The sequence below is a fragment of the Electrophorus electricus genome, chromosome 25 (genome assembly GCF_013358815.1).
Source record: "Electrophorus electricus isolate fEleEle1 chromosome 25, fEleEle1.pri, whole genome shotgun sequence".
Classification (NCBI taxonomy): domain Eukaryota; kingdom Metazoa; phylum Chordata; class Actinopteri; order Gymnotiformes; family Gymnotidae; genus Electrophorus; species Electrophorus electricus.
The window spans coordinates 3,532,232-3,554,417 of NC_049559.1; the positions used below are offsets into that span (position 1 = coordinate 3,532,232).

At 39.2% G+C, this 22,186-nt stretch overlaps 1 protein-coding gene across 1 annotated transcript in view; it reads left to right on the top strand.

Moving 5' to 3' along the window:
* The first annotated feature begins 528 nt into the window (after positions 1-528).
* The window catches only part of cntnap5a (contactin associated protein family member 5a), a 65,759-nt gene continuing 44,101 nt past the window's right edge, over positions 529-22,186 (top strand). Inside the window, 3 exon segments of the mRNA XM_035522790.1 lie at positions 529-721; positions 17,606-17,716; positions 20,144-20,337. Coding sequence (XP_035378683.1) covers positions 640-721; positions 17,606-17,716; positions 20,144-20,337 — 387 coding nt within the window. The 5' untranslated portion in view covers positions 529-639.

Here is a 22,186-nt window from a genome sequence, read left to right on the forward strand (position 1 = left end):
TTCGAACATAAAGTCCTTGGCAAAGTTGCTGCCGTGAGCGCGCATTGTCACCCTCTAGGCGATGTGTCACTGGTGATATGTGTCAGAGATAAAACAAATTGAACAAAACCGAAAGCTTTTCCAAATATATAGCTGTGCTATCACTGGAACTCCGCGTAACTATCTATGGTCCTGAAACTGTGCCTCATTAGCGTCTCTACGCGCGACATACCGATGCTCCAAACTGTTTAAATTCGCACTTTTTTCCGTTCCTCTCTGGTTGCGTTTGTTTTGGAACATGAGATAACGTCATATACTCAATAAGTGTGTCTGTGCGTGTGTGTGTGTGTGTGTGTGTGTGTGTGTGTGTGTGTGTGTGTGTGTGTGTGTGAGAGAGAGAGAGAGAGAGAGAGAGAGAGAGAGAGAGAGAGAGAAAGAAACGGAGAGAGAGAGATGCCGATGACGGCGCTTTGGGAGCAGTGGGTGTCTTTAAGAGCTTCTCTCGCGTTTGGTGAGCATTCTGCCCCTTGACGCCTCGCTGGTGGCAGGATAGAGGAACATTAGCTACTGGAACTGAAACGCTCGCCTGCGAATCACTTTGGAAATACATTTATTTTTGTACAGATTTAGGATATACTGCCGACTGAAGCCTTAAGCAACATGGAGTTGGGAAAGTCGTGGTCTTGTGTCGTCACTTTGAGTCTGCTCGCCGTCTTCAGCTCAACAATAGGTGCTATTCATTGTAAGTATTATTGGGTGCATGGGGATAGTTCACTGCCTTGAAGTTTGAGTTTTTTTTAATGAGTCTGAAATTCAGTTGTTTGGTTCCATCGGCAGTTGTATCATGTCATAGATGTCATAGGTTCCACATTAATTACGTTATTTTATTAAGGCGTTCAGTATTTATTCCATGGTGTAAAATGGTATGGTATATTACCAGCGAAGAATTTTTAAATGGCCCACGTGTAAGACTTCCTCGAATGTTACTCAGGCCAAATTAACTTTCAACGAATGTGACAATTCCGGTCCGGTGACCCCCCGACCAGGCAACGAGGTGTGATGCAGAAATTACTCCCTCACCATACGAGGTCACGAAGACCCAGACGGCTCCAGCATAACTGTAGATTTCCTTGGCACATATGTGAGAAACGTATCGAACTGTATAGGCTACTGATATGTGAAAAGAAACACTCCCACGTGTAAATGTGTGTTTATATGCTTGTTTGATGACTGTGAGTGGTAGGTTTAATTCAAAGCTGTTTTTCTTAGCAAACTATGGGAATTGCTTTTTTATGTCTACTAAGCCTAGGGCGTTCTTCTTTTTGTCTTATGGTTTAAATTAGAATCGCAACGACATGTAAAATGAAAAACTTAATTTACGTAGATAGCTAACAGAAGTCGAGATGCTTCTATTAGCTGTAATCGTTGTTTTGAACACTGGTATCCTTAACCAAAATTAAACCAATAATACATTAAAAAATACATAAAATAAAATAAAATAAAATAAAATAAAATAAAATAAAAATAAAATAGTGGCTTTTTAGCAAGCCGTAATCCAGGGACATTAGTAATTAGTGCTGGTCTGAACTGTTTGCTGTAACTAATATAGAATGGAAAACTCTTGTTCTCAGTTAGAGCGCTTCTCAGCATTGATCGCAATATTATTCAGTTACATTGCAAGTTCAGTTTCCATTCCCATATTTCTTCGGTAGTATTCAACTCTAACGCATCGCATTAGAGCAGCAATTTTCTTTCCTTTCATTACTCTCTACAACATCCGCTTTATAAATGGTTCCCTCTGGGGCAGCAATTGTGAGGCTGGAGAGGACATTGTGCGTTTTCTCACAAATCCGTTGAGCTAATGAGAGCACTGTAGGAATCAAGACACTGAGTGTCTCGGGCAGACTGCATCTAAAATCGCGGTGCTAATAATAATCTCCGTAAATCTGGGAACTGTCATGAGACAAATATTCCTCTGTTCACACCTAATATACCATAGTGTTTCCCTCAGAAACCCTTTAATGTACAAAGGACTTGACATGAGATGGACAAACAAACAAGCATGTAATAAAATATATAAAAGATAGAGATTAGATGAATTAACCTGCCATAAGAAACAATTGGAAATGTATTTTGTTTTACAATAAGATTTAGGTTTATAGCCCTGTACATTACAAAATTGCAGAGTGGCTTAATAATCAAGTTACATCAAATATTTGAAGAAGTCTCATTTTTCTGCAAGCCACAGCTTTATGTCCCAAAATATAGCAAAACAGGAATGGTAAAAACCTTTTCAATCATTTATGAGTTATGCATGCTTACTAAGTATGCCCCGTATCTTGGCTGACAGTATCAAATGAAATGGCCAGCTCTTCTTTGAGGACAAGCAAATGGATGGTCTCAAATTTACCACAGAGACACCAGAATAAAGCTGGGGACCCATCATGGCCGTGTCATCTGTGTCAGGTGACAAAGATAATGGCCGCCACTGCCTCTCAGAGGAAAACATCTAACATTTCTGAGAGGAATAACGAGGGGATGTCCTTTCAGATCTGGTGTCCCTGGGAAAGCAGCTACACACCTCTTATTGTGACCTCTGGGACAGCAAAGGGTCCCAACATGACACGAGATGAAAGCCTGGTTTCATCTGGCCAGGACAACAGCAAAAGTGGGTTTGAGTATTCTGTGTTTCCAAAACAAGCTGTCAGTGGAGCAAAAAAAAAAAGATGTCACTAACTTCTATTTTTTGTTGGAAGGTTGAGTATATAATTTTCTAAACTTTTGTTTGTTGATTGTTTCTTTTTATTATTGCTTGAGGTTTTAACCTGTTTTAGCTTTAGATCTAATTGGGTGGGAGGTTGTATTTCATGCAGTATTTCTGCTTCTACTCTGTCTTCTACTGTGATGGTAGAGGTGTCCAGTGTGTATTTCTATTCTTCCAGTGTGTAGAACTGTCATCTCAAGTAAGCCTGGAGGAGAACTCCAATCATTTAACAACAACCAAGTTCTGCCCACACAGTCAAGTAGACATCTGACTGACTTGTTCAGTGATCAGTAGTAGGAGACAGAGGTTCCTTGCCATCTTCGCCTGCCAAGAAGAATTTGATTAGTACCACAGTTGGAGATCCAGCATTAAAATAACACACATTGCTGGTTCAGTGCTAAGCAGTTTGACTGTGTGTCCCAATCAGAGGTCCGTAGAACTGATCCTTCTGATATTAATAGCTAGTAACAGTTTTAAATTTAGGCGGACTATTAATCATACCTTGGATCCCCTTCAAACATCCTGACACAGCATTTTAAAGAGGCAACTCAGATTGAAAACTAAATCCACATTTTTTTCAGGTCTGGTATCTGGCTTAGACCAATATATGGTAAAATGAATAGCATGTAGATTTTGAAAACTATGTTTCATACAAAAGTAAATTACTTGCTTTTTTATTTATTAATTTAGGCATTCAGAAAAGACAGTATACCTACTAACTTAATCTTGCACAGTGTATTTTTATACAACTTGGAACAAGTGACCCAACTATAGCATGTTGATTATAGCATGTTTGGTCTTCTAACATCTTGAATAACTAAATTCTTGAATACTGAGAATATATAATTAGTCTCTGCCTGCCAGGAGCATGTCTGCTGAGAATGCTAAGTTGGTTGCTGGTGCTTCTTCACAATATTGTGCCTTCTTGACCCATATAGAGAAATTAACTTTGAGTAAAAAAATTTGAGTAAGTGATATCACCAATAGGCAAGTATGTCTGCAACGTCCTTTCTGTTCGTTTTACTGGGACAGGAAAAGGTTCTCAGGTTGTGCCCTGTGTTAATAGTCAAAGAGTCTATGAATGGTAGCCGCTGCAAATCATGAGTGAAGCTCCTGCCAAGCTAAGGTCATCTTTGCAATTTAAAAGTCCAAAATTGATTTGGCCCACTGTTACTGTAAAGCTACTAGCAAGCCTGCGCTGTTAAGCAGAACACATCCATAGTCAGTCCTTCACAGGTTTGATTGCATGTCACAGTGCAGCTTCAGTAGAGTTAAGCTAATTTAACATTCTAAATACAACTCTTCCCTCAGTAGGGAAAGAAGGGGGTGGACTTTTGACTGGAGCATTAATGTGATAGAGTTGTTCATTTCAACATTATAAGGTCAAAAGTAGGAGGCTTTTTGAAGGCAGCTTTCTTAGTGAGCAGGTGAGTATGAGTTTAAGGCTTGCTGTAGGCAAAGAACAGCAGGAGACTTTCAATACTGAAACCATGATTACATACCGAATCTTATGACATTCTGGGGTTAAGAGTTGATAGCAGTGGCCCTTTCTCTGCTGGTCTGAGGCCATTTTGGGAGTCTTCTCATAAAGTGAGAGGTAAATGGCTGTGGACCTGTGATGAAGCGCAGTCTCTACCCAGAGCAGCCACACCTCAGCCTGGCTTCACAAACTCTTGCTTCTCTGCTTCTTCTACTCATTTGCTCTTTGGGAAATTGTCTTCTGGAAATTCTGGCTTAGACTGATTTGAAGTGATGAAATACATTGTAGTTTTTACAAAAGCCAGAATGTATTCAGTGACTGGAAGGCAATATGTTGAGAATAGAATCAATAGTGTTTAAGCATACTGTACCTGCCCACCAACAGGTGGTGTGGGCCTTAGTGCATTAAATTATTGATGCTATGAAACATTACTGATCTAAAGTGGAGATGCTATTGTGTATCATATCTTTTTAAACTTAAGATACACTACAACTAATAGGAGTTAAGAAGAGATTTCTTAATCAGAGAATGTGCTTTCCATATATGCATCTATTGTAAACAAGCACAAACTTAGAATTCTGAAGTTAGATTTAATGGTTAGATAGATGGATTAAAGGGTACATTTCTCTTTGGTCTCTTTATCCTCTAGTTGGATTCACATATCACCAAACTGAATCCTACAGTTGGATTCAGATAAAACTGGAACCTAGAGTAGCACTCATTTCATATGATCACCATATTAATGCGTTAATATGACAGTGGGGCACCCGTGGATATAAGAAAATAAACGTATTCTAAGTCGAAGCTGAGGGCTGAAATGAGTAAGCAAATAAACTGATAGACTCTGATGCTAACTGTTATGTGAGATAAATTAATTGAGGACTTAGAATTGCAATGTACATATAAACTGAGATTATACTGTGGTTTAATGCCAAATTTAGACTAAAGCACAGAGCTGAATTTCCCCATGAAGACCTTATCCTTTGAGAGTCACAGATGCTAAAAGGAGACCAGCTCACATATTGAATTTTCTTTGCTAAGCTTCTTCTCTTTGAATGCCACATACTGTCGATGGCTGTTTCGTACTCTTTTATGTCCCACACGCCTTGCTGTAGTTCTCCTTCAATTGCTTTAGTATGAATGCAAAGAGAAAAAAGGGAAAAAAAGAAAAGATCTCTTTCAAATGTCTTTCATAGTGGTTGGATATGTTTTTAGTTGAAAGGCAAGCACTGACCTAGTGTTCCTTCTCTGTTGGGACAGAATTAAAGTGTGACCTACAAGACATGAAATTACTTATTTGCAAACATTATTGTGTGTTTTTTAAATGCTTCACTGCTTCCAAGTCAGGTGTTCCTAGCAATTAAAGCTCATTTTCCTCATTTACATTTAAAATAATTTAAAAAGTAATTTATTTCACACAAATGCAGAGACTGTAAGCACTGTCAAAGTAACAGGAAAATGTCAGGCAATATCTCTTTAAGAGTGGTTTTGCAGATCAAGTAATATTCTTCTGAGGTTGCCATGTCTTTGCCTTTAATGGGCTTTTGAGGTGGACACATTCCAGTTTCAGAGTGGAGGAGGGTGAGGGTCTTGACATACCAGATGTGTGGCCTTTCATTACTGCTGGGCTTTCATCAGATAACGTCTGATGATGGATTCTTGAAAATTATCTTGTGGCTGCAGAATGAAGCAGCCAGCCCGTCTGGGCATCGTCGTGGCGATTTGTGTGGCTCTGCATTTATCATGCCAGTGCTCTCATTTGAAAATTAATTATCGGAGATGTGTGTTAAATTATGCTTGAGCTCCCTTAAAGAAAGAGACAAAAGACCCCCTTGGTGTTGCACATAAGGTCTAAGGTGATGTGATGGAAGCGGTTTTACGGTGTGATCATTCTTGCACAGTCAGTGGATGGGAGGAAGCATCTATTTGATAAATGTATTGCCTTTAGGGGCCTTTAGATTTTCAGTTGAGTATTCAATTACACTAGAAATCCACCACTGGAGGTGCAGGCAGCTCTGTGGTTGATTTTTGCAACCCTCAGTCCTGGAGGCCAGCAACCCTGCCCTGGATCACGATGTCTCTGCTCCAGCCCACCACACTGAAATCATGAATTAATTCATCAAAATGAATTAGGGTTCTTAAAACCGGGTGTCCCAGCATGGACATATAGACAGACCCCATATTCGCTCTGTCCCAGTTCCCAGTGCATATAACTCAGACAACCAGGAAGACTGAATACCTGGTACAGGTGTTCTTGGAGGTGGGAAAAAACTAAACTGACTGGACTGTCTGGGTGTCCCTGTGGAATGGATAGAGAAATTTTGATGAATTGATTTGTGAGTTTTTGGAAAGCCTCCAGCTAGGTATTGGTATGACCCTCCAAGAGAAGGATTTGAAGACTGCCTTATGTTTAGACTGCCTTATGCTTTGTTGATAAATTCATCTTACAGAGGTGAATAGATGTAAGATAACACGTTATTGATCCTTGGTGGAAAACTGAGATGTTACAGTGGCCTGGATTGATTTATTGCACTGGAATACACACACCAGTGTGAATTTTGCATATGGTTCTGTAAAAAAGTCAACCAAGACAATTTTGTAAAAATCTGTTTATCTGGGCAGTATTTGTTTGCTCAAAATAAAAGGACCCATGGTGAATTCTGTCCTGCTGCTTTTTGTTGCATTCTTTGTCCATGCGACCCCACACAGATTCAGTTATACTGAGGCTGCGCTTCTGTTCTGCCTAAACTGTAAATGTGCCATTGTACGTACAAAATTTGATTCAGTGCTTTTATAATCATAAGCTTGAGAACCAAACCTTTCTGCAATCTCACAAGATATCAACAACATTTAAGAATAAAAAAACAAAGACAAAAGAAATCCTGTTACTCTTTTTTTGTATTGATGTTTAATTGCATAATTTCGATTGTGGTAGGTTTTACACTATTTTTAATATATTTTACATGCAAATGGACACTCCCATAAAAAAGAGTAGTATAACAACAGTATACCTCAGTAGACTGAGGTATAGTGCAGAGTCAGTAACCATCTTAAGGTGTTCTGGGATAGTAAGTCTACACTACGAGCACAAAATAACCAGTGAACCAACCCCCTAGTGCACTGAAACAACACAGTACAACCAGAGGCACTGAAACTACATGCACATTGCTATGTCTGAAGCTTCCAAATCAGTACTGATCAGCCTCATGTGACAAAATAATGCTTTGTTGACCATAAATGTTCAAAAAACCAATTAATAGTAATGAAAAATTTAACAATGAATAAATAAGTTAATGAGGGGAAATAATGTTTATTATTTATAAATATTATAATGTTTATTAAACTTGTCATCAGGGGCCTAATTGATATAAATACGGGAAAATTCTAAATCTTGGATCACTTGGAACGCTGACATTTCCACAGTGTACCTTGTCTAATGTTCTAGTTAAATGATGACAATGCCTTGAATGCATGCAAGCGCCAGAAATAATGCTGAATACAGTTCACAAAGAAGGTGGGTCCATGCTGAATTAGAACTGAGTACTCATTACTTCATAAAGGGAGGGGGATAAGAGATCAAAGGATAGAGGCTGACTGAACTCTGTCTGTTGGGACTGTTAAAGCTCACTGCAGAGAGACCACCACCAGTGTGTCCTCCTCCACGCTGAAAATGTCACTTTGCATGAACACTTCAAAGCCCAGATGACACTTCAACTCCACATAATTCCCATGCACTTCATTTGCTTATGGAAGGGAAAGGCCCCTGGCATCTCGCCAGCTAGGCACAGCTGAAACAGTGCCACGCTCGCCTGAGGACTGTGAATACAGTGGAGTTAATGTCACTGATGGAAGCAGGAGTTCACAGCTACCTACAAACTTCTGCTTACTAAGGACAGAGACAGATGTCCCTCATGTAACTAGAGGACAACCATACTCAGATGACATGTAGGAAACAGGTAGTTTTATTATTAGTATGAATAAACACTGTCAGTTACCATTTGAATTACCGCTTGCTGCTGGTTTTGCCTATGTAGCTACATGGTAATGATATACCATCCGGGCTGGCAACAGTCCGGGCTGGCAACAGTTAACAGTCTTGATTTGGAGTTTTAAATTTCAGGAGTTTTAGAAGAGCTGTAGGTCATATGTGGTCTTCTAAATTCCATACTGGTTCTTTTGATATATGTGGAGAGGTGTATAACAGTTTTACTTACTTCCTAAATCTCTATTCTAGTCATATTAATATTTTAGTCATATTAATAGTCATATTAATACTTTCTTTTTTTATGCTCTTTATATTTGCCTTTGCATTTTATGTGAAACACTTTGATCTGTATTTTTATGCATGAAAGTTTGTCTGTACAAATAAAGATTTTCAAGCATTCAGTGTCTCAGTGACTTAACCAAGGCAGTCAGATAGTAAACGCTGGAGTGGAAAAATCATTAAAATGTTTTTATTTTCTGTATTGGGAAAAGGACATAGGATAACAATTATTTAGCAAAATGTTTACACAAATCTCTGAAATTCAGAGAGAGCCAAGGCTGAGATGAAAAGCACATCACTACAGTCTTAACATCTGAATGAACCATCTCCAAAATTATTCCTCCTAACTGTTTGAAAATAAGTCTGCCATATTGTAAAGACTGTCTGTGATTCAGCATAAGTTGTCACTTTGTCCCCAATGCATGACCCCGCTTCTGGCAAATCCCAATCGAGTCCAACTTGATATATCAGCTGAGATGTATCTACTGTGTGGCATCCACGTTTTTCATTTCAGCTTAAATGTGCCATGTGTTGGCCTAGTGACATTGCCATAAGCCACCCGGAGGGGTGGGTGGGGTGGGGTGGGTGAAGTCATCTCAGTATTTGCCCCACCATCTGGGGCTGATGGGATACGAGCACCCCCGACTGTCAGCTTCCTCCCACCGGAGTCCCACTTCCTTTGATATGCTGCTGAGCAGAAGTTAATAGGACAATAACCCCAGGCCTCACTCTAACTGTGAAAAACACAAAGGGTAAGAAGGCATTGGAGCTCAGGGTAGTGCATGCAAACTTGAATCTTGAGACTAGCAATTACAGGAAGCAATCATTTTAGCCCTTATTTGGTTATTGTGAGTTGTACTGTATCCAAACCATGGAGCTTGCACAGATGTCAACTGCATAATGTGATGTGAAAGGATGCATATGTATAGCTGATTCTTACAGCATGCCTTTGATCTCACAAGGTCAAAAACCATAAGTCTCGTATACCACTGACTCTGAATACAAGAAGCTAAAAGGATTTCATGATTGCTTTCTGTTTGGCTACTGAGTTTCTTCCTTGTCAGCTATCAGGTCTGTGAATACTGCACGATTCAGTTACAGCATATTAAAGATAAGCTTTGTAGCCTTGTAATTTATCTTTGTGAATAAGACTGATCTATCACTGGGTTACGAGGCTACGCCTTTTCATTCCATGCACATGCTCTGTCAGCTCCCTTTTACTCGTGTGTGATCCACAAGTCACTCATGAGCAATGGCTTTACTTAGCCGTGCTTTTCGAAGGTGACAGACGCAGGTTCGATAGCTCCTTTCCCCAATCCCGTGCAATTGGCTCGACTCCTCATTTGGGTCCTAAACAAACAGAGAGGTTGATGCCTGTCAGAGCTACTTCTTCAATCTGGAATGAGAAGAGTGAAAGAAGAAAAGACAGAAAAGGGAAATCTCCACAGGGAGACAGAAGGCAATTTGTCTGTGTTATTGAGTCAGATCCCTTGAAGAGCCATGTTTGTTTTGGTGAGGAGAGAGCTGCTTAATGAGAAGATAGAGGGATGCCAATCCACTGTAGGGCTCCATGAGTAGATAGGGCACACAGTAGAGGGTATTTGCAGCTATTAGGCGGAAATGCTGACAAATAACACTGACAGATGTTGTGAGGCTAGTGGCCAAAACTAAATGTGGCTCACCTTGGAAAAAATGGAAACAGTCAATGGAAGCAGAGGCTCATTTTAAGAAACCATGTTCTTTTTTTTCTCTACAAACAATGATCTAAGGAAGCATGAAAACAAAATATCATGCAAAAAGCCGAAATGGACAGCATCATTACTGCCACTGCCCGTTGCTAGGCAATTGTGCATTGCCTATTTATCGCTTCATTTGCCTGAGAAACCACTGTTCACACTGATAGAACCATTTAATAGAATGATGGGTATGTTTATAAACCCAAGGATGCTCATATGGTATGGGACATGAAAAAGATCATCAGAGGGCTGTTAGGAGACCAGCTTTTTCTGACAGGGACATGGTTCCATGTCTTTATGATTAATGTGAATCTTGTAGCAAGGGTCACTTGGTTCCATTTATAAAGCTAGCTGGAACTCACCATTGCCCCTGTGCCCTTCGGAGGCTGCCATTCTCATTAATTCAGAGCTTCACATGAAACACAATCCAACTAGAAATAACCACTGCCAGTGTCTCCTTAGGCTGAAGAGCAGGCTCAAGTGGTATTGGTGCAAACAAAATAATGCTAAATTCACAGAAATGCTGCATGTTTCATCAAGTCACTGCATCTGTCACCTGTAAAGGGGATTGAAAGAGGCTTGGTTCCATCAAAAATCTGCAATATGCTGGCAAAGCCAATGTGTCCTTACTTAAAGGAAGTAGGACTGACCTCTCTAGTTAAAGTCCTGCTACTCTCCTGATTGCTGACGCTAAGTGACAACATGAGGTGGTGAGGGGAAAAGCTGCCATTTTGTTTGGAGGTCAAAAAGTCCAAATGTTTCCACCGTCCAGCGCTTTAATGACATGCCAGCCGCCATCAGTGTCTGCATCTAATGTGCTGACAAAACTGAAACATAATTAATGCAGCCGCCAGCCACTCAGGCTGTGTCGCCGACACAGCGTGCGAAGATAGCAGGAGTCCAGGAGGCTGAAGATCGACGATCACATACAGGTCTACAATGGATAAGGAGCGGTAAAGGATTATCTGATCCAAAACTGTTAGAGTAGCTGATAATGGAGGAATGCTCACAGAGGCTAGGCAGAACAAAACAGACTTTGCTACCATCTTTTATTCCCTCTCTGACTTATATTAGCTGTATTGGTGTCTTGGGGCTATGTATTCAGTTCAGTTTTATGTGAAAAATTGGGAAAATATGCATTCATAATAACCCAAATAAATTTATCTGGCAACAAGATAGGTAATGCATTCAGTCAATGGCAAAATGATTCGCACTGTGATGTGTAATAGTGTAGCAATATGATGTGTCATACGATTATCTTAAAGCAAGATTCCTTTGGGGTAAACCCCTTGTTACCGACGTAACAGAAGGTCATTGGATGTAACAGAGAAGCAGAGCAGTAGTGGATAGTATGATAAAGACACAGTGAATACATCATCATGGGGTGGTTATGTAGTTATGACTGCAGAAATGATGGACTGCCCTGGTATTTGGTATTTTAATAGCAAACTTTGCTCCTCATATATAATTTAGCAGTGGACATTAATACTGGGCAAACATCACTGCATATATAAAACATTATAGTAGCGACCGTATAACATGAACAGTCAAAGTCATTCCATGTAACAACATCTTTCATATGTTTCTTTTTGTTTGTTTGTTTTTGAAAATGCACATGTGGGGTGTTTTTTCTTTTATCTTCATGTAATAATTCTTAATATAACACAACCATGTTGTATTTACAGTATTTGGAATATGCTCTCATCCAGAGAAACTTACTTATTTATCAGTATGAATGTAGGTTTGACACTGTGTCATGGCCCTGGTGTTGCTAGCACCTCACTCTAGATGATCTACCAGAGGAGCTGTAGTAGCAGATGTGGATATGTGCTTTAATGTTTGTGCATTTCACAGATTCACAATTTATTGCCAACAGAGCAGCAGCACATCATATAAAATAATTGAAAAGATCCATTGTCTTGAAGAGGGACAGTGCATCAGAGGAATGTTTTAATCATGGTTAGGATAATCATCATAATCATCTCAAGAACCCGTCCTTATGGAATATTAATACATGACACCAACATCTCAGAGTATTAATTAGATTGCTAGCTATGGTATGAAGAAAAGCCTTCTGGGTAGTCAGGTTTTATATATAAAAAAATGGCAGACTTAGTTACCTCTTTAAATCTTTTTTTATAACATTACACAGATTTGTTGACTGCTCCTTTTTATCTGATCATATGTATCATATCCATGAAAGGGCTAAAAACACAAACACTGAGTAAATAATATTAAAAAAGAACCTGTGAGGGCAATTTAAAATGATACAAAGACAGAAATAAAGAGCAGGAGACAGAGAGGCTGAGGGATTTTCTTACAAAAGTAGGTAAATGGTTCAGCAGTGCATGCAAAAGGGTAAAGTCTGTATGAGTTTGATGAAAGGCTGACATGTACTCTCTGAGGAGTCTGCTTTAATGCTTTAGTTTTTATCACCGCAATGGACACAAGCAGGTAATCATCTGCTTAGACATATAAAACCACCTCCTCACTTTCCCTTCATATCACCATTAGAGACATCTGCTAGGGGGAGAAAAACAAAACATAAAAAATAATTGCCACCAAATCATGTTGCATGAACTCTCATACTACCTCTCATCACAGTGCTGACACACTTAAAAAGCCATATTTGAAAATGTACCATACTCTCCAACCCTCTCCATTGACTCTCCATTAGCCTCTCAATTCTCTGTGGTGCAGGGGTTCCATGATTTGAGACGCATATGGCTGGAGTGTATCCACCTCTCTAATCACAGTTCCAATAATGGCCACATCCATGTTTGCTCCAGGCCAGAGTAGCATGACCTTTGAGCCATGAGTTGGCTAACAGGGTGAGAAACAATAAAGATGGGAAGCACCACATTCCAGCTGCGCTCACCCCAACTCACCACTACTCACCCCAACTCTCCCAGGGACAATGAGGAATGCTTACTTACTTGGATCTGTCTTGTTAATTTGCTAGGTGGAAGGCCTGACATAATCCTAAACTAACCAGAGATTAATCACAGACCCTGGCAAGTATGTGTCTGCAGCACCACTCATCGTTTTTGGGGAATGCTCTGGAAGATGTTTCTCTGTACATACATCGCATGTGGGATTAGGATATTTAGGTGCACCCTTATGTAATTTGCTCAGATAGTTTTGGGTTTAATCTGATTCTGTGATGCTCAGATGGAGTGCATTAACAATAGCAAAAACAGCAAAACACAAAGTGCTCACTTAAAAGCTTCAGTGACAGTTTTGCTTGTTCAGAAAGTTCCTTTTCACACTGCTGGGGTCTTTTACTCCCCATATGAATAGCGGTGGGTGCTTTTAATGCTTACAGTGTTCAAAGAACATTGAGAGCAGCTGCTTCTGTAATTAATCCTTTGTTGCAGTGAGTTTACTGCCTTTCAGCTTTGTTAATGTCAGTGCTGAAGGCCATCACTATTTTTCTATGGTAGGTCATGGAGCTCCAGCTCAATGGACAAAGATGTAAGTTAATTGCTTATCTCTTAGTCACAGAAGACTGAACTTTTTCTAGAACAACATTATCTCGTTTAGTGCAAGATTTTTTAAAATCTGTTCAAAACAACTGACATTTCTTCCTTAGAAAAGATCTCTGATATTTTCACAAGTGATAGAATGAGCAGTGTGACACATGGTTTCTAGTATTGACATTTATAGAGGAATTACATGGGAAACTGGAGCTTTGTCTTTGAATTTCTGTAAAGGTAAACATCGTATGTTTGCTAACTAGCCAAATATATGATGTCTAAATTTTCAGGCATGGGTGGTTTGAGTGTGCTTTGCATTTGTCAGTGGCAATATGTAAGAAGTAAATTATTGGATTCGGTTTGATAAAGACTAAACATGTTTAGGTAACTTAATATAACATGGAAGATAAAAGATGCTCCATACTGACATTTGCCCATCCACAACTATCAGTTCACAAAGACTTTTAGTCTAATTTTTTTCTTTTATTTATTAATTTTGTTTGAATTTAGTTTCTTCAGTCATTCCAAATGTTTCACACTACACAGAGGAAATATATTAAAGTACAATTAACTGGAAATTAATTTAGCAGTTTACATCAATAGTGGACCTGCTTGACCAGAGGTTCCCATCTTTAAATATTGACAAAGGGTTATCCTAGCAGGTATCTCTTTTCCCTGTAGCTGAGACAGGGAGTCTCTCTGAGCATTAAATGATTCTGCCATGCACTGGCATAGTAAACGGCCCCTGAGAAGAGAAGTGGGATGGTCTCTTGTTTGGACACTGGAATTTATTTGGGAATTAACTCATCTGTGAGAGTACAGTGGGCCAAAGAAAATCTTCACTGAGCTTTCCATGTGGTGAGGCATTATACTGAGGAAGACAATGATACTCCCAGGGCTGGGACCTCCTCACGCATCTACATTCTTTCATTCTGAACCATGTGCTTGCACTGTGTACATGTCTGACTGTTGTTGTTGTTGTTGTTTGTTTGTTTGTGTGTGTGTGTGTGTGTGTGTATGTGTGTGTGTTTGTGTGCAAAGTCAGTAGTGAAGACTTTGCACAGTACAGGCCATTGTTAATTAAAAATGCACCACTGAGTGGTTCAAATCACAAATGCGGCCATCTAAAAATATATAGAGTAGACTCTAATCATACTCTAAGCTACTACTACCATACATCTTTCAAATTTTGACCTAGCATTCCACATTTAACAATACAGTCAAACACCACTGGATTTTAACTCTAATTTGTCCTCTTACCAGTGGACAGAGCCATATCTCCCATAGTTTCCATAGCAATAACCTTCTATGCAGCCTGTCTTGACCTAGAAACCTGTTTCTCATTACTTTGTCTCTCAGTTTCCTGTCTGGGGCATTTTTCTTCCCCAAGCCCTACCTTTTAATGCACTTCTTAATAATAGTCTGAATCAGACTGTCAACGATGAAGGTTTAGTAAACAAACAAATAAAATAATCAATTTCATTTGTGCATAATGGGAAGAGTGACAAACACAATAACAATATTGGGATATTGGGTTTCAATTTATTTTTTATTAACATTTAACAGTTACACTTTTATTGACAAATATTTGAAGGGAAAATATGGTATCACTCTCCTAAAAGTAATGAGTTTGCTTTCTTATGTTAGAGTGGTATAAACAGCCTTGAAATAACCTTGAAAAAGAGCTGGTATGGCATACACAGGATAAAACAATCTTCTAATGTAATTTTAATTGTTTTAAGTTCATATTGACATATACACTGACCCTTAAGCACAGACCCTTGACATACAAAGAGAAAAGAGAGAGAGAAAGAGAGACAGAGAGAGAGAGAGAGAGAGAGAGAGAGAGAGAGAGAGAGAAAGAGAGAGGCATTTAACAATAAAGAAAATACAGGAAAGGTGAAAGGAGACACTGTGAGCTTGTTGTTGCTATATGTAACATTTCTGATATGTACACATTCACTGATAACTTTATTAAAAATTATATCCTTGTGATAAAATCTTAAGGAGACTATAGATTTGGCCACGCATTCTTGTAATTCTTGCACATTCTTATCTTATTTGTGAAAAAAAAGAATCTAAGGTATCTCTATTAGACTTTAGACTATTTCTATTCATCCATGTAAGAATTTAGACTATTTAAATTAGTCCACTCATCATGAAAGGATGTAAAGGCCACTGTATAAAAGGAAGTTAATATCAAATGATTAAAAAAAATGTTTTCTTATTATAACCATAATATATAAAATGTACTTACATTTCCAGACATGGTTCCATAATTCCACAATGGGTGACCTCTGTAAGCGACCTTCCCAGTAACATAACAGCATAGCCTCCTGGCACCACCTTTAAGGCATATGTCATTCATCACCTGGAACTATTGTATCACCTGCCATTTCCTGACACAAGAAGTGTTTGAGGAGCTGGTGAACAAGTAGAAATGTCTCTTTAATACCCAAGACCTGTCTACGCGATTTGTTCATTTGTATGACCATTCCCACTCAAATACAATCCTTTTTAACCCTTAAATCAAATAATGTAATTAAATAAAAGACTGCCTGGTAGATCACTGCTTATTCTGATGTATATACTTATAGATTCATTATCTATCTATTTATCTGACTATCTATACTGAGTACACCAGAATTTTAAGGATAAAAATTTAATATCAAAACATATAGTCTGGCCAACATGCACTGCACCAGGTGTGAACAGAGAGAGAATATTAGAACAGGTGGTGTGGATGAGATGAGAAATGCTCTTTGATGCTGGTCCTCCCTGAAAATCAGTGATCCTCAATTGAGAAGTCTGCCTCCAGGAATTTGGCTGGTCTTGAAGCCTCTGGGATATAGCTGGTCCTAAAAGGAGATGTTCAAAAAAGGTTTTTCTTAAAGATCCAAAGACATAGTAAGAATAGAGGATCTGTAATTACCTAACAGAAGTGTAGCTGATTGAAGCAGATGTTCCAAAAAAGGCTTAGGCAAAAAAGTAGTGTGAATTCAGCCTTCTGGAAGGCAGCTTGGCTTGCCATGTAGGTGAGGAGCAGAGATCTCAGTAGTAGTACAGCAAGGATGGGCTCTAATGAGGCCAGAGGAGAAGGGAAGCTGGGAAGGAGATCACAAGAAGAGTGGGAGACTGAGCTGAGAAAGAACGGCAAAATCAGGAGTGACGAGCAAACTATGGGAGACTGACATGACAAGTTGGCCTTGCCAGCTTGACAGAGATGCCCTAGACGTGGTGTGCTCACACTTCGAGCAAATCGCTATGGTTTTTCAAGCTCTACCTTCCAGGACTCTCTCAGCTTTTCTATGAACAACCCACTACTGGATCACCATGCTTTCTATCATTAAAAGCAGTCACAGGTAAAAAGATGTGGTGTGCAGGTGAAGTCTGTCTTCGGTCCACGGTGAGACACCAACTATGCCTCCTTCTTTCAACTACAAATAACTTTGTCCCTAACAATTAGGGAGATATAATACAAGCCCTTTTCTTCAAGCCCTTCAGCTTGACTTCAATTTGTAGTTGGTCATTTAAAGGGTCCTTTATTGTTTATTTAGAGGGTCCTTTGTTGTTTCATTAGTGCTCAAAGATTCATGTACCTTCTGAGATAGCAGAAATATAACAGCTCATTTAGATGAATTGGAGCCTTGTTTCAAAACAAATGTAAATGCCTAAGAGCCACTGAAGAAGTTGCAGCATTTTTCTGGTTTTTATATTACAAAAAAAAAAATAGAATAGACATATGGTGTTAAGTTAATGCAAAGTTGCTGAAAGCTCAACAGAGTGTGCCATGAAATTAAAATAGTTGATTTTTATTCCCTGAAAGGGTTTTCCTGTTAGCTTCATAAACTTCCTTTCATTTAGGCTTAGGCATTTTCTCTAACATTTGTTTCTTCTTTTACCCAGATAGCTGCGAGGGATCCCTATCAACTGGCCTGCCTCTAACCTCCTTCCAGAGTTCTACACATTTTTCAGAGAGTCGGGCTGCATACTTCGCCAAGCTCAACAGAAGAGATGGTCAGTGTGCTGTTGTGACTGTTACCATTCTCATTACATTATTATTACATATTAGTTTTACATATTAGTTTTACATAGTTTTACATTTACATATTAGTGTGATTCTGGTCAAGGGCAATTGTAAAAGCAATCTCGAGTTTGGGGGCGCAGTATTTCACAGCTGAAAATAAACTTAGTACTGTTAACATTTGTTTTGACAGAACTCTGAAAAGCACAGTTCATGAAGCTTTCTCTAGTCAGCTAGGAAACAGCAGCATGATGCATTTCCTCTGACAGCTGAAAACAAGTGATGAGTAGCAAATGTGTTAATTACAGCAGGTGTCAAAGGTTTAACGGATGTAAATGTTAACAGTAGTTAGTACAGAATGACATGTTCGCACAAGGTAATCTGAGAAAGCTAAGTGGCTTATGGAAAGCCTTCTTATCATACCCCATCAGTATGTTCCGCAATCATTATGACATGACTTTTAACACAATCTCATTAGAAAAAAATAACGACAGGACTGTGATCAAAGGGTGCACAGGACTGTAGTAGAGAGAGCATAATGACTAAAAAAAAACAACAACTCCAAGGTGCAGAAATAGAGTCAGATCTTTATGTCCTGTGTACTTTCGCATGCACGAGCATAACACCTGACAGCTGTCACACAGCATCAGACGATTCAACAGAACAACCAGAGTGTGACACATGGCATTTGGAACTCAGGAGGAGATCAGTACACCAGCAGCTGGGCTTTGCAAGCGTCATTTATAGTGCTGAACATGCAAAGCAAGTCGAATGGCCAAGGTTTGTGCGTTTGAATGCAGGATTCCATGCATTGTTTTCAAAGCCACAGCAAGGTGCCAAATAAAGAAAGCGACAGGCAGAAACTTGAAAATTAAGTGGAGAAACTACCTACAGTCTGTTGGTTTGTGGACAAGGCCATAACAGCAATAGTGATTTCCACTGTTGTAAATAGACTCTAGGCTGCAGGAACATGGTAATATTTCTATTTTCCCTTGTACGGTGTCTGCATTTTCCTTAAATACAAGTCTTGATAAACTGACACTGGTAAATTAGTGACAAGATACTCTGTTTGTAGCTACATCACTTTTGTCTCAGCTACCATTGTTGGAACCTCATAAACCTTAGCTAAATCAGGGAAAATGTATAACAAGACTTTTGCAATATCTTAAACCGATGGAGTTATTAAAAATCCCAATGAAAACATAAACATCACTTACTAATCTGTCTACCCCTACCACAAAAATGTATGTCCTATTTAATCTAGAACAAAGTGTTCTTCCAGTGCAGCTAAAGATGACCCACAGTAAGAGTTAATGTAGCTACACTTAATGGCTAGACTAAAGTATTCTAACAAAATATATAGCCTACTGAAGATGTACCTAAATCTATTTTTTTTTTGTCTAGTAGATTTCAATAAACAAGGTCATAAAATGCAAATGTTGTCTTTTTAACTGGCAAACAATGTAAGAAAACACACCTTCCTCTGCTTTGAAGCAATTAAAATAAAACAAGAACAACCCCCCCACCCCTGTTCCCAACCGCCCACAGTCAATAGCACATTTGTAAGAGCTAAAAAGAACATCTTTCTTCTTCCCTTGGTCCTCTATTTTCGGCTGTGACAAACTTCCACTGTGTGGTGAATGTGTTGCAGGCAGAGACCAGCTTCCTTCCCTAGGGGTGGAGGTGTTGGGGTGAGAGGGAGGGTGGGTGGGGTTGGGGGAGAGGGGGCAGGTGGCGGCAGCTGTGTAAACGCTACTTCCCATGAGCCAGAGATCTCCAGTTTGATATTCCTCTCTCATCTCCCCATGTAGTGTCAACCTCCGGGTAGCGAAGGTTGAGTAATGAACCTTTCCCTTGGAGCAAGGTCCTCCGCACCACTCCATATGGAAGAGAATAGCAAGAAAACAGGGGCCTCAAGCACATCTTTATGGGCCACGTGCGGCCGGGGGTGCTGGCCCCTCCTTTGTGCCAACACAAAGCAGACCGCTGTGCATGCTAACTAAGGTCAAGATGTCTAGGTTTACCATAGACATCTGGTTTGAAGGCCAGTTTGAATTCCTATCCCTAATTAAAAGAGAGATGTTTGGGTGTAACAACTTATCCATTGTTTTCTATGGTAATTTAGACCAAACTCATTCATTATGGTCATCTATCTATCTATCTATCTATCTATCTATCTATCTATCTATCTATCTATCTATCTATCTATCTATCTATCTATCTATCTATCTATCTATCTATCTATCTATCTATCTATCTGTCTGTCTGTCTGTCTATCCATCTATCCATCCATCCATCTGTCTATCTGTCTGTCCATCCATCCATCCATCTGTCCATCTCCACGTCCTGAACTATCTAGATCGGTTCAGCATTCTCACTCATTCTCTGATTTCACTTATTTCACCAAACTGGCCTTTCAGGAGGAGGAGGGTGGAGCCCTCAGTTGATGGACAGGTCCCCCTGGCTGCAGCTGGATCTCAGGGAGCGGATGGAGGTGACAGCAGTGGCCACTCAGGGCCGCTATGGCAGCCACGATTGGGTCAGTGCCTACATGCTCCTGTACAGTGACACTGGCCGTGTCTGGAAGCAATACAGGCACGAGGACATCGTAGGGGTGAGTCTCAGGTTTTTATTACCTCCTATTGACATTTCCACCAGCAATTTGTGGTGCAATGGGCTTCATGACTGGGTGGTTTTTGATTGCAGTATTGATAGTGATTAACCTCGGAGGCTGCTTGAGAGAGAAGTAATTGCCCTCGTGACAACATCCTTTTAAGATCTTCTTTTAGCGTTCAGCTTTACTCAGCCAATCAATTACACATACCCAGTGCTGGAGTGGAAAATTAAATCAGGTTTTATTATGTAATCCAGTTTATTATAACTGTGTGATTATTGAAAATTAATCAACCAAAAAGAAATACATTTACTCCATATTTAGGGAGCCTATTGTGACATCATAATAAATATGCTAAGAATGCTAAATATAGATTTAGAAAATACTTTTTGAATTTAAAACATTTAGAGGTAAACACTTTCTTTATATAAAATATAATTTTGTTCGCATTGATTTTTTCACCTACCTATACTTAGTTTTGTTTTCTTTTATGCCAAAAGTGCAAACACACCAATTAAAGCTTTTAATATTATACAGTGTTGGTTTTAAAGGTGTTTCATATCATACAGTGTTGGTTTTGAAGGTCTTTATATATAATACAGTGCTGGTTTTAAATGTGTTTTTTATGTCATGCATTGTTGCTTTTAATGATATTTTAAATGTCATATAGTTGGTTTTAATGGTATTTTAAATGTCATATAGTCAGTTTTAAAGGTGTTTTTGTGCAGCATGAATTGTTGGTTTTGAAGGTGTTTTTGCCATACACTGTTGGTTGGATAGCTTGTAGTACACTGCCCTTTGCCTGTTATATCAGTGTTTTACTACCTGCATGCTGTCTGATCACAGCAATCATGTTCACAATCCAATCAGTGCTTTGTCTATCTCATAGGTGCCTCTCTTGAGTTTAACTAGCCAGTACATCCCTTTGAGAGTTTACTGTGGTATGTTATGTCTACCATGGAATATTTACCTTTCCCAATAGAATGAAGTGCCTGTCAAACACAGGCAGTATTGCCTTCTGGGGATGAGGCAGGCTGATTGGATCCAGTTTCTGTGTTCACACATGTTCTTTAAATGCACATGTTCTTTAAATGCAGTTTCAATGCACATTGCAGACTGATCCCTGATGAAGGACACATTTTAAAACCAAGTGTACATGAGACCTTGCAAAATCCATTGGCAGAGGTCCTACTTTGTGTATTTGTGATACCTTTAAGGAATCTTAGTGTTCATTTTATGATGAATGATAAAGACTTCTTTCTTGCGGCCACACTGCCGTACTTATTTTCTGTTTTATTATGATGGAGGAGAGTGTCTACAGAGAGATTCATTGTCTCATATTGCTTCTAGGCAATTACATTCAAACTGTGATGCCTCTGTTATATAAAAGGAATAATGACATTTAGAAGCTTACCTAATGGCAGAAAGATATTACAGTCAAATAAGAGATTATTTATTCATAAACCAAGTAAAATGCCGCATGAAGTTTCTGTAGAGTTAATTCATTCATTGTTGTCAGTTGGTGTGCCATAAAACTTTCCAGCTGCACAGGAAGTGTTTGAATGCTCTTAAAACTAACATCGCTCCTCTCCACTGTTATTTGCAGGTTGTGTAGGTGCCTGAACAGGCAGCATGTTCCAGCAGTATCTTTTTCTTTTTAAATCATACAGCACAATGCAGATGCACTTGCAGAAAAATAAAGACTAAAATGACAGACTGCTGGGTATGGCTAGTCTGTCACTACATCCGTTCAGAGTGTAAACACTTGCCTTCTGGGAATGTGGCAGGCTGATTGGATCTAGTCTCCATGATCACACCTGTTCTTTATACAGACAACTTGCATTTTACT